General features: G+C 41.2%; 3 protein-coding genes across 5 annotated transcripts in view; 1 reads left to right on the forward strand and 2 right to left on the reverse strand.

Annotated features, from left to right (window-relative positions):
- The window catches only part of mfsd11 (major facilitator superfamily domain containing 11), a 55,783-nt gene extending 55,499 nt beyond the window's left edge, over nucleotides 1–284 (reverse strand). The window contains exon 1 of the mRNA XM_088000558.1: nucleotides 20–284. The gene's annotated coding sequence lies outside the window, so the exon portion shown is untranslated. The remainder of the gene's footprint in view (nucleotides 1–19) is intronic.
- Nucleotides 101–7,092, forward strand: LOC122562118 (serine/arginine-rich splicing factor 2-like). Of its 3 annotated transcripts, none has more exons than XM_088000561.1 (5): nucleotides 101–561; nucleotides 1,995–2,305; nucleotides 2,924–3,061; nucleotides 6,266–6,382; nucleotides 6,715–7,092. In XM_088000561.1, exons 1-2 carry the CDS (start codon nucleotides 209–211, stop codon nucleotides 2,281–2,283), a joined length of 642 nt encoding a protein of 213 aa, XP_087856687.1. In that variant the 5' UTR covers nucleotides 101–208; the 3' UTR covers nucleotides 2,284–2,305; nucleotides 2,924–3,061; nucleotides 6,266–6,382; nucleotides 6,715–7,092. The 3 variants fall into 3 exon arrangements, with proteins under 3 accessions (XP_087856687.1, XP_043570590.2, XP_043570589.2); XM_043714655.2 differs by having other exon boundaries at nucleotides 2,924–3,021; XM_043714654.2 differs by lacking the exon at nucleotides 2,924–3,061 and having other exon boundaries at nucleotides 103–561.
- A 3,883-nt stretch (nucleotides 7,093–10,975) lies between these two features.
- LOC148145311 (uncharacterized) lies at nucleotides 10,976–16,175 on the reverse strand. The gene is given in 1 exon segment (XM_088000562.1): nucleotides 10,976–16,175. A coding segment is annotated over 1 exon segment (4,665 nt). The 5' UTR covers nucleotides 15,704–16,175; the 3' UTR covers nucleotides 10,976–11,038.
- Nucleotides 16,176–16,181: the final 6 nt, after the last annotated feature.

Below are 16,181 nucleotides of genomic sequence, written 5' to 3' on the forward strand. Positions count from 1 at the left end.
GCTATGAATAAATTCTTACTATAATTGAAATGTATATTTCGGGTAGTTTCGCAACCCCATCCTCGCGATGTCACGGTGTGTTTCCGGGTCAAGCAGGCGCCATCTTGTGATTGTCGTTAGGCCAGCTGCTGGTTTTCTGGCGGTTTTCACACGGACCAAAGTCTTCCTTTTAACGTCTCGCCGCTCGGGGCCTAAGTTGATCGTAGCGATGAGTTACGGCCGAATGCCCCCCGATATCGAAGGCATGACTTCACTCAAGGTGGACAACCTGACTTACCGCACGTCGCCCGAGACGCTGAAGCGCGTGTTCGAGAAGTATGGCAAAGTGGGCGACGTATACATTCCCCGGGACCGCTTCACCCGGGAGAGCCGCGGCTTCGCCTTCGTCCGCTTCCACGACAAGAGGGACGCCGAGGATGCTATCGACGCCATGGACGGCGCGATGCTGGACGGCAGGGAACTGAGGGTGCAAATGGCGCGCTATGGTCGCCCAGCCGAGTCCCACCGCCGAGGAGGCTCGTCCCGCCGCTACAGCGGCGCCTACGGCAGGAGAAGCCGCAGGTTGGTGGCGCCGCGCGTTAATGTTTACCCGATTTTTGGGTGGCGGACCGAATGGGACTTGATCAAGTCCAACCCCCTCCTATTCCTCTGTGCACTTGAGAGTCGCCATTAGGTTGACTAACCCCAGATTTATTCTATGTACTCGGGAACTTGCTTCATTCGTAAGGACAGATATCGATTTCACCTTCTTCTTCAAATTCATCGGTCGTATAAACCCGCCTAGAAAAGGCAACGGCTTTGGTTTAACTTCAAATCAAAAGGCCGATTAGGTTTTTAAGTAACTAGTTTATTTTATCGCAAGTAGATACACATTTTCTTTTTCAACAGTTTTGTTTTTATCTTTATACTGCCAGCTACTAGATATCGTGCCGAGGGAGGCTGTTTTCACAGACTCTAGACGGTTATTAAAAACTGACTCTTTTGTTGCACTTCTTTAGATAAGGATGTGCTTTACTGAGCCTGGGCATAAAGTATTTTTGTATCGTACAGTTATCACTCCTGAGATACCGTGAGCCAACTGGACAACTTAGTTAAAGGCGTGTTTATTTCGTTTCTTCCTTGTTGAACAAATAAAATATTTGGGAGGAAGGGTTATGACAGCGATACCATTTTTGGTCATTCAACATTCGAGGGAAAATTCAGATCAATAGTAATCATGTAATAGATGTTTTATAGAAATGAAGCTTGCTCCTTAAAATTCTGTACAACACTGAATTCCTTTTCGATTGTGATTTAGATTTATTTTCGGAAGTGTTTATTGTGTTTTTATCATTAATTTATTGGGCTCCATGTATTTCTTTGTTCTGTGGAACAACTGTTTCTGATACTGTACTGCTTCAAACCATGTAAATCTCTGGGGGGAGTTGGTTGACTTTGCCTGTCTTAGCTTTGTTGTCAGGACAACAACGATTACCTGTGGGTGTGTCATCCTTCACATTTTATAAGGTGATGCTAACCATTCTACTTTTTGGCAGCTGCAAATTACAGCCACGAACTTGCATACAATAATTAAATTGTCCTATTGGTGAATTGCATGGCTAAAATACTTTAGGAAATCAAGACAACTATTAAATCTCTAATGTGCTTAGGCTAATTGATTGTAATATAAACCCAGTGAAGTCAAAAGCTTTGTATTATGTTGTTTAATGAGCTCAAGATGGAAAGATTGCTCCTGGAAAGAACCACCCAGGTGGATTTTAGGTGGTGGAAAGTTTGTTATCTGTTCTGTTGTCCCTTGGTTACATTTCCTATCATGAGTTCTGTGCACAAATTAAACAGAGTTCAAGGGAGACATTGAGAGGTGATGTTACTTAGGAAGCTCAAATGCAGAAAGTTTTGAGTGTAGGGGCTGTAAAAACTGGGTTGTGTCAGAGATTTCATTTTTTTTGGTTTTATTTTGCACTTATTTATCTCACTAAAACTTCCCTTTTTAGTCCTAGAAGACGACGTCGATCCCGTACAAGGTCCAGAAGTCGAACTAGATCAAGATCTCGCTACAGCAGGTCCAGGTCTCGTTCCTATTCTCGATCTAGATCTCGTTCCAAATCTAGATCTGTTGAAAGATCAAGGTCCAAGTCAAAGTCTAAATCAAAGTCAAGGTCTCGGTCTGTATCAAGATCAAGAAGTGGATCGCGAATGTCTCAAGGATCAAAGTCAAAATCCCGGTCTAAAACCCCCATATACGCAAGATCTCCACAGAAAGATGGAATTGAATCACCGTAAAAAAGTGGTAAATTGCACCAAAGTGAGTAAATACACTAAAGCAGTGGAATTGAGTTTTCCTCTGAAATAAGAATGCATGTTTATGGTTTTAAGAGTGAACAAATATCTGAACTATTAAAGATGCACTCAGTTATTGGATTTTTTTTAAAGGGGATGCCTTGATGCTGAATCCATTGAATTTCCATCGTTAGTCATGGAGGATAATTTCTCAACTTCCATTTTGTTATTGAAACCATTGCACATTAATTTATCTATATGTATCTCTGTTCATGCCGCTGAAACATTAATTCCTGAACGCAACTTCAGCACAGGCAGTTTGTAAGTCGTATTATAGACTGAGCAGTCCTGCATACTTCCCATAATTTGCTAATTCATCACTTCACACTTTTATCAGCATCTGGAATGCAAAATCTCTTAATTTCCTTTGAAATGTTACAGTTTTGACTGAAAGTCTGCAGGGCCCTCAAGTTGAAAATATTGGCCTTTGAGCCAATGCGATGCTGGTGGTTCCCTCTTTGATACAGGCTTCAGTCCACATCAGTATAGGGGGTGGGGAAGAAACACTTTTTTCAGAGAGAGTTCCTGCTTCTTTTTTAAAATGTTTTGAGGAATTGATTAACTTGCATTTTTTCCTATTTAGGAGGGGTGCTGGCCTGGGGGAGTTGCTGTGCCCAGCAGTGTGAGAGCTGAATGAGCAAACAGTTGAAATAAGACAGTTGCTGAAGTCATGATGCCAAGGTGCTGCTGCTTCTGATAATTTGGCTCCTTCACACTTAAGGCACAGTAACTTATTCAAATCATTTTTCCTAGTTTTTTCAACCACATTCAGATTTGAATAGCAGCAGGAGAAATCAAGTAAAACAATATAGTACTTAATTATATTTATTTTAAAGAGGTAGCAACATGGACATTCATATATTTTTTTTTATAAAATGATGTATGCTGCTGGTTCCTCTTGTGGCTTGACAGACTTTGTGAGTCCTATGCATTCAAATCTTGTGAATAATCTTCTTGTCTGAAGCTTAATGGCAGGTGATGATTTGATTCTGAAAAAAAAAATCAAGTATACCCACAAAAAATGGGAATAATGTAGGAAGAATGTGAATGCCTGAAATTGGGGGGGAAAAAGGTTCATGTTTCAGATTGAGGCCACTTGTTGTGCTGAACAAAGTGAGAATTTGACCACTCCCTCCCAATTTTCTCACCTTCATTTTTTATTTTGGAAGGAGTACAAATATGGGCAGAAGATATTTTAAAGATTGAAGTAGATTATGGATCATGTGGGAATTTTATTTTTCTAATTTTACTGAAGGTTTTACACGAGTAGACCAATGAAATCACCTAATTCCTCAAAACTCTAGAGAATACAGACCCAGTTTCCGCAATCACTTTTGAAATTATGCAGCTAGTTGTGGACGCAATAACAATACTATCTTGAATTGCTTTTCTGACACCTATTTCCAGAGTAAGCTTGAACACTGTCAACAATGCGCCTTGTCCTCAACCTTGCTTTACCACTGATTACCTTCACCAGAAGAGTAATTGTTAACTAATACAATTGTAGGCATCTCACAGGTCTTCTTTTAGTGGTTATGCTATCTTTTGGTCAAGTGGTCACTTCGCTGTCTGTCGTCCACTCTTGAGTGACTGCTACTCTTAAGTGCTTGTACCTCATGCACTTCTTTTTACCCTGTACCTTTTCTAGCACGCAGAACTTCACCCTTTTCAGCTACTTTCTCACCCACATTTCTTTCACACCGAATTTCAGCCTGCAACAACTAACCAACCATTTCTGTAATCAAGCAGTGAAACCTCTATAACACCTTTCTGATGTTTGAGTGCTTAGCAGTAGTGATCTATATTTTCGTGACACTTGTGGTTTGAGGACTTTGAGGGATTCCGTGCACAATCAATATCTTATAGTTTTTAAATTCAGTGTTTGGTTCAATACATGCATTAATATATTGCATAATTTAATACTACTTTTAACCACCAAATGGTAAATCTCAAACTACTTAACTTTCTTCATGCTATCTCTCGTTTTGCATTACAGTAGGTTATCTTGTTTCATTTCACAGTTCCCATTTTTGGAAGTAAAATGTCCATGATTTAAATACTCTATATCCTGTTATAAAATTGAAAGTCATTATCTTCTATTTTAAAAATATTTTTATTCACAATTCAGTTATTTTGGCTTTAAATACTTTTTAAATAGAAAACAACTTGGTTCACAATGCAAGTAGTTTTTTGGACTTGTGCATTGCTGATTGCTGCAGATGTTCAATGAATGGTGATGCTGCATCTTGCTACCATGATAGCACCAGATTCTGCACAATTATGTCCTATGAATCTCTTAACCCAAGTAAGATTTGAATTTATTATAACCTAAAATTTGACAATCAAGAATTTAATATATTTTTGGTGTGATTTTTGGCAAGGTTGCAAATATTGCTCAACCCTGGTTGCATTGAGATTGCGGTGATGGATCACCTTTAATTGCTGTAGTATTTGTCGTGGAATCATAGAATAGTACAGTTCTGATGCTCGAGTGGTGTTGGGCGGGCATTTGAGATTTTTACCCAGCAATGATGAAGCAAGCTATTTTTTAGTCCCAAGTCAGATTCCTTTTGTGTCTCTGGAATCATGATGATGTATCCATGATTTTGCTTCTCATGTTCTTCAGGGTGGTAGAGGTCTTGTGGCAGGTAGGTGCTGTTGGAGTAAGCTTGGTGAGTTGATATACTGCATCCTGAGGATTATATGTACTGCAGTCGCAACAATACACTGGTGAAGGGATGGATATTGAGTTCACTGGCAAGGGTGCTGAGCAAGCGGATTACTTTGTCTTGGATAGTGCCACTTCAGTTTTGTTGTGGCTGCATCCACCCAGGCAACTGGTGAGTATGTTATCAAGCTCCTGACTTTCAAGTGTGGAGTTAATATAGCTGTTGAACTCTTGGTTTAATACTACTATTACAGTGCAGTCAGAATTAGTGGATAAAATCAGCTCCACTTTGTCAACTGTTGAAAGGATTGTATTTAAATGATGACATCTACCATTTGTAAAATTTTGTCTTCTAAGTAATATGATTGATAATTACATCTGCATGACCGATGAGTATTTTATTCAACTTGGTGATAATGTGTATTGCCAGATGTTGCCAGCATCCGTTTTCTCTTTCCTCTGCATGACAAAGTTGATTATTTGATTTAACTTGAAGATTTGTTTTGTAATTTAATAAATCTTAAAGTGGTTACAAAATGAAACAAAATATTTACAATATTTTGATCACTACTATATTTACAATGAAATATTAAGACATCTCAAATTTTAGGTTTTGTAGATAGTACTGTCGGCTTTGATTGTGACAGTGGAGATATCAAGAGTTGTTTACTGGTACTTAGTGAGAAATTGCACATGACTAGAATTGAAAACTGCACTTTGTAAATAATTTTTATTGGGTTATGTTCAATGCTCCAGAAATCATAATATTAATCTGTTTATGCAGAATTTTATTTGCATGTTTTCAAACCTTTAAAAAAAGTTTTTAATTAATTTTCCATTCAGCTTTGATACTAGCTACTTTACTATTTCCTGTGCAAACGTTTTGACATGATGGCAAATTAAACTTTTGTACCAGAGGCAACCTTATCTTCAGTGAGGCACACATTCAGACTTTGAGTGTAGAAATGTTGTGGAACCTTTTTTTTGTTACTTAATTGTTCATATCTAATATCATGTGACCTGAACGTTTTTCCCAACAATCCCATAAATATGAATTTAATTGAATGTACTCTTTGGGGAAAGTATATTTTCAGAATTTAGTTATCCTGTTATGAGAAGAAAGGAAAAGCTTGTGTTGATCAGGCGTTTGAACTAAGTTTAACTTCTACAATTCTAGTAAGCAAGGTTATTTTGGATGTTTTTAACATTTTATGCAGTAGATTATTTTTTAAATTTTGACTTGTCTTTTTGTTCTAGATATTCTGGATGGCTGGAAGATTTACATGGTAGATGCCTTGCAAGAAGTATCAGCTCTTGCCAACTGTTTAGATGATGGAGAGACCTTCCTAAAATAAGCAGTGAACTCCTTAAAAGGTTATTATAACATTATTGTTTATAATAGGTTTCGTCAGTTTAAGTCATGAATTAAAATTAGTGTCTGAGAAGGCTCATTATGTGTTGTGTGCCATCTGTGTTGCTATTAAACTTCTTACAATTTAGTGAAATGTTCGACTTCAGATGCATTTTGGCTTGGATATGTACATAAGGTAAAAAGCATGGGACGTATTTCCAGGTTTTGTAAAGTTTTTTTTTCTGTACGCTGAAGTAATTATCTTTCTAAATTTCAACTTTGCATATGTCTTCTTCTGTTATTTTTATTTCAGTCCAATACTAATCTTATTGTCTCATGTATTTTTGTGCACTAGGCGCAGTTGTGTAGCAGTTCTGTAAAGCGGGTTAGCTGTAAGGTGGCGTGTTGCAGTGCAGTGCAGAGTGCTTGGCTGTGTCCTGTATTCTCCTGATTGCTCCTGTAATGATGCCTTGACGTGCAGAAAATATGGCTGTCCAGTAAAATGCCTGTCAGCTGCACCTCCAGAGACGTGGCTGCGTGTAAATTATGGAGCAGGCAGTAAGCACCTTTAGCTACCTTGTTTTTGTACTTGGTAATGTGGTTTATCCATTTCCACATGGAATACACTGTTTAGAATGCTGTTAATTTTTGAAATTGAGTGTAATTAACAGTTTTGTTTGCTTCAATACATGAATCCTGTACAACTTGTAATATTAAAAAAAATTTTCTTGGTGTTAATTGTTCCATGTTTATAACTATTAAGAATGTATTCGGAAAGCAGTTTTTAAGTGATCATGGGAAATTGACAGACAGATGTGTGGTTGCTTGATTGGGCTACTGCAGATGGGAACTAAAGTTTTGATGTACATGAAAACAATTGTGGGGGGTGTGGGGGGCAGTCTTTTGCTTAAACTCATCATCACACTTTTTAAAAAGAAAACTCCATTGATCTACTCTGAAAATAATTAAACCTTACTGGTCAATGTTAAATTTGACCATCTTTTGTAAAGTTAAAATTTATCTTTTGAGCTACTGTACAAGTGGATCTAGTGCGCTTGTGCTGGAAACTTCGCCCAGGCCTTAAAATTAATGATTTCTTAGTTTGTAAAAACATGATTTCCATGCTTGGATATTTGTATTGGTTTATGATTTTTGCTCCACTGGGAAATCATTGTGTGGTTCTGACATAAGCTAAGCCTGGTTTCATTTAGATTGCAGCTTGAACTGCAAAACACAAGATTCAAATATCACTGGAACCTGTCTTGATTTCAGTTAGAACTCAAAATTTGCACAAACGTGCTAAACAGATTATTGCATATAATGTGCAAATGCAATTTTACTCAGATGAAGGAAAAATGCAGACCAGGCAATGAAGCATAACATATGGATGATCATAGCATGAATGGGAACAAATTATGAATTACATATGCAATTTAATTCTGAAGTCTCACTTCTAGCTGTCGGAGCTTGTATTGAAGGTGGAAGTGACAAAATAGCGCCATGAAAGAGAGAGTAGCCCAGGCAGCCCTGTCTGCCAGAGATGTTGGACAAACTCAGGTCTTGCTGTTTTAGAAGATAGCCATAGTTCAATTACCTTACAACATTGCACATACCATTTATTTTTACAAATATGGTGACATAAGAAATACTCCACACTCTGGATGAATCTTGTAACCTCTTTATACATTTAATCGTAATGAAAGCTTTTTATCCTTTCTGGTAGACAATGAAAATTCTTAAATTTGACAATAGTGTACCTGGTTCCATAGTGTTGACTGTACCACTGCACAATATAACTATTCAAACTGGGTGTTTTAAGAGCTTACAGTATTCATAGGATGGAAGTTTTCATGCAGTAAGTGAAAGCTGGTGATTCATGCTTGCTACTGTGGGGTGTGTATTTTAATATTGGATCAAATGTGTTTTTTCAGGCTTACTGTAATATAACTCCAGGCAGTACTTCTGCAAGTTTGAGAAATATTGTCCTAAAAATAGCTCATTTGTAATAGTTTCATAGCACAAATTTGCTCTTCCAAGTTATAACTATATTTGGAGTACCCATCTGTATTGTACAGCAGTTTTTACTGACATTGTAAGAACTAAAACCTAAATATTGCTCCGCTTTTTGACTGAGGAAAAAGGTGTTTATATTTTCCCTTAACTCGCTATTATGATTAGAGCACACCAACAGTGAACAATGGATACACTTTTAAAACGGGGAGTGGGAATCAGTGTGGTTGGAATTTGGCAATAGCAGCAGCTATAACAATTTCCTGTTGGCAGTGGAAGGAATGGGGCCTGGTAAAGACAGCACGTCATCTACATGCTGCCAGTATCAAAAGTGTAAGAGCTGAAATTTGGGTGAAAATAGGCTTTGTTGAGTGTGAATATCAGGTCAGTCTTTGTTAACAACAATGGATTTTGAAGTTTGGATAGAGTTGCTCTTGGCTTTGCATGGAACACTGGAAACAATTGTTGTGCTGTTTCTAGCGTAATCTTGCTATTTTAAGCTGGCGAGTAAACATTAATAACTAAAACCTTTGGATCCCAAAATTGTAGATGTGGGCCTGTTATTAGTCGGCAAATAAAAATCAGGACTCGTTTGATTTCAGGTGAGTTCAAAAGAGCAAATTAAAACATGGTGGAATTGGTATGGAATGTTGACAGGATGTTTTGCTCCCCACTACGTTCAATTAAAAGGACCAGCTTGAACTTCAACATTCTTACTATGAAGAGCAATTGAAGCATGAGGAATTTTATTCATCTGAGTTGTTACCGAGTTTAGAAAAATCACATTTTAATTGTGCATCACTACAGCTGTATTGTAACTTCAATTGTTAGTCAACACTGCTTCACGCGGGTAATGCAGGACAGAGCAATTGAGGTAAAGATCAACTTCTGCTTAAACTCAAGATTAAAGGGCTGAATGTCATACTCCTGTTTAAATTGTGCATCTTGAAAGAGGAAGATAAATATTTTGAGCAGTTTAATTTTAATGCCAGCTTTAGGCATGTTGCCATAATATGTATTGTGGATGTTACTTATGCTATTTGACAAGGTGCAGTGTCCGCACAGCAGTCTAGCTTTGCATTGTTCCAATTCAGCATGAGGTTGGGTAATGTGGTCTAAATTTCATAACTTATTGAATAGATGAACATTTCTGCATAGCTAAGACATCTTAGCTGGTTGATAAAGGGGCCATAGTTTATGCAGCCAGAGATTATAAACTACAGTTCTAGGAGGACACCAAACTTGCCAAATTACTGCTAAGCCATAATTCTAGACTCCAGAAATGGCTTTTTATTAATCTGGTACTTAATGAATAAGCCTGTGTGGAGGAAGCAACTGGAGTATTGGTTTGTAGTACAAATTTTCTACACAGCAAACTAATTTCCATTTGAAACCTGTAGAGTTGCTGTCATTTTAATACAGTACAACATGAGAGAGGAGTGGGAAAAAAAGAGGTTGTGTGTGTATTTCTGCAGTCATCAGTATTATGCAGCTTATATTTTGATTAAAATCAATCCATTGATAATATCCAAACATTCACGTAAACTTTATTGTGAAAAATGAAGTCAGAACAAAATACTAGGAATAGACGACGGCTGTGTTTGGAGTTGGAGGTGAAGCAGCTGACATTTAAAGTCTGCAATTTTTTTTTCACAATGAGAACTTTGACTTGCTCATACCAAACTCTATATAAAGTCTGTGTTAGGCTTAGGAAAAACAGCACCACTCAAATATCCAGCAAAACAAATGTAAACTTCAAGGTCCCTGTCCGTAATGAACTGTGATACCTTTACATTGGTCTCCAACTTCTAATTGATATTAGAGTTAAAATACAGTTAACTTTAAGGTATTGGAAAAGGTTATAAGTAGTAGGATTTACAATCACCTGGAAAGGAATAATTTGAACAGGATAGGTCAACACTTTTGTGAAGGATAGGTCATGCCTTACCAACTTTTGAGTTGTTGGAGAAGCTGACAAACAGGTGCCTGAAGGTCAAGTGGTTGATGGGGTGTAGATGGACTTCAGTAAGACGTTTAATGGAAAGGTGCCACATGGTGGGCTATTGCACAAAATAGAGTTTTGGGATTGAAGGTGATAGTTGATGGGAAACATTCATCCTGGAGCCTGTTTTATAAATTCTCAAGGATCGGGTTCGCAGGAGAGTAGTCTGACACAGACCAGGAGAAAAGAACTGAGAGACGTGTTTGCTAGAATATAAGTATTTTATTCCCCGCAGTGTCGCCTCAACCAGGTCTCGTACTTACAACGGGTCTGGTTTATACTCACTCTACATGTTACCGGAACTGGGAGCCGTCAGTTCTCGTAGAGCGGTTGCCAACAACCCACGCTCGGCGGTTAAACGTAACCCGGAGCAGACTCTACCGAACTGGGGACTTTCCCAGCTTATATACTCTTTCGAGATCTAAACATTCATGCGAACAACAGGGCAAGACTAAGCAACACCTTCCATTCCGGTAACATATTCATGCGAACAACAGGGCAAGACTAAGCAACACCTTCCATTCCGGTAACATATTCATGCGAACAACAGGGCAAGACTAAGCAACACCTTCCATTCCGGTAACATATTCATAATAAGATTCACACATGTATTGGGATATAATTTTAACCCTTTCACCACATTCCACTGATTGGCCCAATACATGTGTTACATCATGCCCATATATATTTTTTCCAACAAGCGTCTACGTACACGCCAAATATACAAGCAAGTCAGGATATTACAGCATGTTAAGATCACCAGGACTCCTACCAGGATCGATAAGGGTGGGAATAGGAACTTCCCCGCAGTGGAGGACATACCACTCAACATATCCCACCAATGATGAGCTGACTCTACTTCCACTACATGGGCAGCGTGTACTACCTCCTGTCCATGTATAAAGGTAGACACTGTAACCTTGGTGACATTGGTTTGATGCTTTCGTAATATCTGCTTAAGCTCCTCGGATCGGTCCAATGCTTGCTTAAACCGATCCAGGGAAATGTTCCAAGGATTCATCAGCACTTTCCACTGCACCTTGGTAAAGTGGTGAGCACTGCTATAATTGGTTAACAGATAGGTCTGATTCTGCCATTGCCACTGATAGACATTTGGGAGGCATCCCGAGAACGGTACTGTGGGAAGCGTAGGATGTGGGTTATTGGTAGCCACACAGAGCGTGTGTGGCCCAATCTGCCACATCATGTCCCTTGGAGTTTCAACAGTCCATTCGCACAGGGCCGTTCCCTTAGTCAAGCAAGGGTCCCGATATCTGTCCATCAGTAGGCAAGTTTTTCCCTGATCAGCCTGTTCACAAGCGGACAGATCATAGGTAATATTGGTATCTGGGCTAAACCACTGCCCCCTTGTCTTCAGAAAATAATATCCAGAAGATGTAATCACTGGTAATACATAATATCGACAGACCGTAACAGTTCGAGTTACATTCATGGTAACAAAATGCCCTCTACACATAGTTGTATGACACCATGTTTTCTCTGGATGTGTCATCATCCACAGTTTCTCGGATACATTCCATATTCCCCTCCAAGCTTGTACATTAGGGGATGTTACCGTGCGCAAGAATCGTTCTTTCTGCATCTGTGCATGCAACATGTTAATATGACAGGCAGTCCAATTTAACTGAGCTGTAATGTTCTCAAACAGTTCCTGGGTGGCACCCCAGACATCTAGTTCCCATTGCAGGGATTGTATCAATATTTTAGCTGTTTCTCCTTGAGTCATCATTACGGATGGCATCCATCTTCCAATGGTGTGCAGCCCTTGTGAAGTAGCCTGTCCTGTGTTGGATAATTTAGTACGGGTTACCTCAGAGTCAATAGCATTTGAGATACCCATGACAGTTCCTGCACCTCCCAGTAGAGTGTCATACCATGCACGCCGCCTCCTCTTATGTTGGCATTCTGGGATAGCCGGCAGCCGCACCTGCCAGTGAACATCAGTGTGCAGTACTGCCTGGGCCATCTGCTGACAAGTTGACATAATGGGAGCCAACTGTGTGCGGTGCGCGTCAGAGACGTTAGGGCGCACCAAGATCAGCCATAACATTCGAGTCCGGTTTTGAATAACTGTTCCATTGCTGATCCAGATGTCCTCATCTCCAGTCGTAATGTTCCATCGTGTCCCGTTTGAGCTTTCACATTCACGAGCGGTTATATTCCAATGACACATATTCACCGTTGCATTCAACATCAATGTACAGTTAGGGGTTATCAAAGTTACATTTCTCCCCTTATAACATCGTACACAAGTATACATTTGACAATCACTCGTGAGATCTAAAATTGTACACCATTGATTTGCCGCGCACTTAAAATCATCTTGCTGTCGTTCCTCACTACTAATTTTCCAACCTACATTTTGTTTCGATAAGGGTACCAACGACTGAGCTGGCACACTCCTCCAGACTGATTCCCCAGGATACATAATGGTGACCAGACTGTCTTTTCCTTGGGCTATGATCTCTGCCGGTTTGGGGGGACCAGTTGTCTGGCGTACCCATACCTTGGCACCCTTAGTGTCAGTAGACCCAAATCCCCCCGTCCCACGCTCAGTAACCTTAACGGGAGCTCCCGTCTCTTCCACCGTTGTAAAGTTACATGGTTTAATAACTAATTGTGCTATTCTGTCTCCCTTCTGTATCACATAAGGTTCAGATGTGATGTTGACCAGGACTACTCCCAATTCTCCTTGGTAGTCCGCGTCAATTACTCCTGCTATTACATCAATTCCCTTTAGTGACAATCCCGATCGCGGGAGGATATGCCCATAGGTTCCAGGGGGACAAATCAATCCTAATCCGGTCTTAATCACCGTAGGTTTTTGTTGGACCAAAGTCTGTGTAGTTAACGCTCGTAAGTCCAGTCCAGCCGAAGCCGGTGTGGCCCTTACGGGAATATTAGCTTCCTTAGCAAATTTCCACATTTTAATAGGCTGTGCCTTTGGGGTATCACACACCCGTATCATCCGATTCAAGGGCGTCACCCCGTTTCCCAATGGGCGGTTATTAATTTGCTTTACTACCCGAATCAATTGTTTCTTCCAACCTGTTAAATTATTTCATCCTCCTGCCTTTCGCAGGGAGGATTTTAGAAGCCCGTTCATTCGTTCAATAAGTCCCGCAGCTTGCGGATGGTAGGGCACGTGATAAATCCACTCCACATGGTTATCATGACACCACTGCTTCACCATCCCTCCTGTGAAATGGGAGCCATTGTCACTCTGGACCTGTATGGGCAATCCATAAAATTGTTCGATCAAATCTAAACACCGTAAGGTAGCCTGTTGATTGTTATGTCGACAGGGATGGGCTACCAAAACCCCAGACATAGTGTCCACAGCTGTACATATATGGTTACATCCTTGTGAGGAAGGTAATGGACCCACAAAGTCCATTTGCCAGCTCTGTCCCGGTCCCTCTCCTCGGTGTATATGCCCCATCATATGTTGGGGCACTCCCTGCCGTTGATGCTGACACTGCTCGCATTGATTTACTGCAGTCTTGACATCATCTACCATAAGATCTATTCCCCGATCTCGAGCCCACTGCAAGGTTCCTTGCACTCCCCAGTGTCCGGCCTTAAGGTGTGCCCATCTAGCCAAGTCCACTGAGGTGCCCCTTTGTACACTCATGGCTCGGACAATGCCGTCTACATATCGGTTATGTAAAGCTTCCGCATCATTTCGGGATGTATGAGCGTCTACATGGGTAATATATATATCTAGATGTCGAGCCTTCTCCCATATATCTTCCCATAATTGTTTACCCCATACCTCCCTATTCTGAATCATCCACTGATTGGCCTGCCAAGTTGGCATCCATTGGGTCATGCCATTAACCACTGACCAGGAGTCAGAAAACAAATAAACTCCCATGACCCCCGCTTGCATGACCACCATATGTACTGCTTTTAATTCTGCCCACTGACTACTTTTCCCCTCGCCTAGTTCTTCTAGGGTTATACCTTGTTTCGGATTAAAAGCGGCAGCTTTCCATCTACGTTGTCCTGCCTTCCATTGGGCTGACCCATCTACAAACCAAGCCGTGGTTTGTTCATCCAGGGTCAGTTCATCATACCGTTTGCCCATCTTGACGGGTGATTCTTTATACTCAATCACCTCAAACCGCTTTTCCCCTTCCTCAGGGGCCTCCGCCACTTGCTCATGCAGGACTGACACTCCCTTTTGTCCAGTCCGCACTCTTTCTGACACGTACCATTTCCATTTGATAATGCTGCTCTCTTGGGCGGTTCCTATCCTGTGGGTAGTGGGGTCACTGAGTACCCACGGGAGGATAGGAATAGCTGTTCTCATGATCACTTCATGTCCAATAGTTAGAGCTTCAGTTTCCACCAAGCTCCAGTAACATGATAACAATTGTTTCTCAAAGGGGGTGTATCGTTCCCCTGCCGGGGGCAATTTCCGGGACCAAAATCCCAATTCCGCAGGAGGCTGAGCCCGCGGTAATTCATGCATAATTGCCTCCCCCTGTTCATTCCGTATGGGATTCCCTTCCCCATCTAACATTACTTCCCGCTGCACCGGGAGGCGTCTCTGGACTTGTTTTCTCCTAACTACTGGTTTAGCCTGGAGTACGGGTGGGTCATCTTCATACTGATCATCTGAATCTCCCCAAATATTTCTGTCCCAATGGTCGATATCCCATCGATCCCCATTATTTAACTGGGCTACAAACGCCCGTACTTGTACTGGGTCCGGGGTTCGAGGGACCTTCCTTTTCTCTTTCCGTTTCTTAGCAGACAGATACATAATAGTTCGTCCTGCTAGTTCAGTTAATGCTGTCAATTCAGCCTTTAACTTCATAATTTCCTGCCTCAACATAGAGGCATCTCCCGAACTGAGTCCCTGCTCATGTTTCAGGAGGGCTAATTCTGCTTCAGCTTTTTGGCGCTTGTCTGACTGTTGTCTACAAGCCGCCGCACATGCCCACATCCTCCGCTGTACCCCAGGCAAGGGGTTCTTCGGCAGGACTGGGATCCTCTCAAGGGTGGACAGCAGCGACACTGGGGTTCCTACGCCCTCGGCTTCCCAGTTTTCCGGTCGCCCCCCACCATTTGCCCACATCCTCCGCTGTACCCCAGGCAAGGGGTTCTTCGGCAGGACTGGGATCCTCTCAAGGGTAGACAGCAGCGACACTGGGGTTCCTACGCCCTCGGCTTCCCAGTTTTCCGGTCGCCCCCCACCATTCCTCAAACAAACTGCCACGTCATGCCACGGTCCCTGCCATCCCGGGATGGTTGGGACCTCCACAGTTTGTTCTTCTGGTTTCTTAGTCCTTTTCCCAAACATTGTTCTGTATCAAAATCTCTCCCCAATTGCGATTGATCCTGCCGACTACGCCAAAATGTTTTATAAATTCTCAAGGATCGGGTTCGCAGGAGAGTAGTCTGACACAGACCAGGAGAAAAGAACTGAGAGACGAGTTTGCTAGAATATAAGTATTTTATTCCCCGCAGTGTCGCCTCAACCAGGTCTCGTACTTACAACGGGTCTGGTTTATACTCACTCTACATGTTACCGGAACTGGGAGCCGTCAGTTCTCGTAGAGCGGTTGCCAACAACCCACGCTCGGCGGTTAAACGTAACCCGGAGCAGACTCTACCGAACTGGGGACTTTCCCAGCTTATATACTCTTTCGAGATCTAAACATTCATGCGAACAACAGGGCAAGACTAAGCAACACCTTCCATTCCGGTAACATATTCATAATAAGATTCACACATGTATTGGGACATAATTTTAACCCTTTCACCACAGAGCCCAGTTA

This window comes from Chiloscyllium plagiosum, unplaced genomic scaffold (assembly GCF_037043375.1).
Source record: "Chiloscyllium plagiosum isolate Xiang-an unplaced genomic scaffold, Cpla_swu_hap1 HiC_scaffold_25, whole genome shotgun sequence".
In the NCBI taxonomy this organism is placed as follows: domain Eukaryota; kingdom Metazoa; phylum Chordata; class Chondrichthyes; order Orectolobiformes; family Hemiscylliidae; genus Chiloscyllium; species Chiloscyllium plagiosum.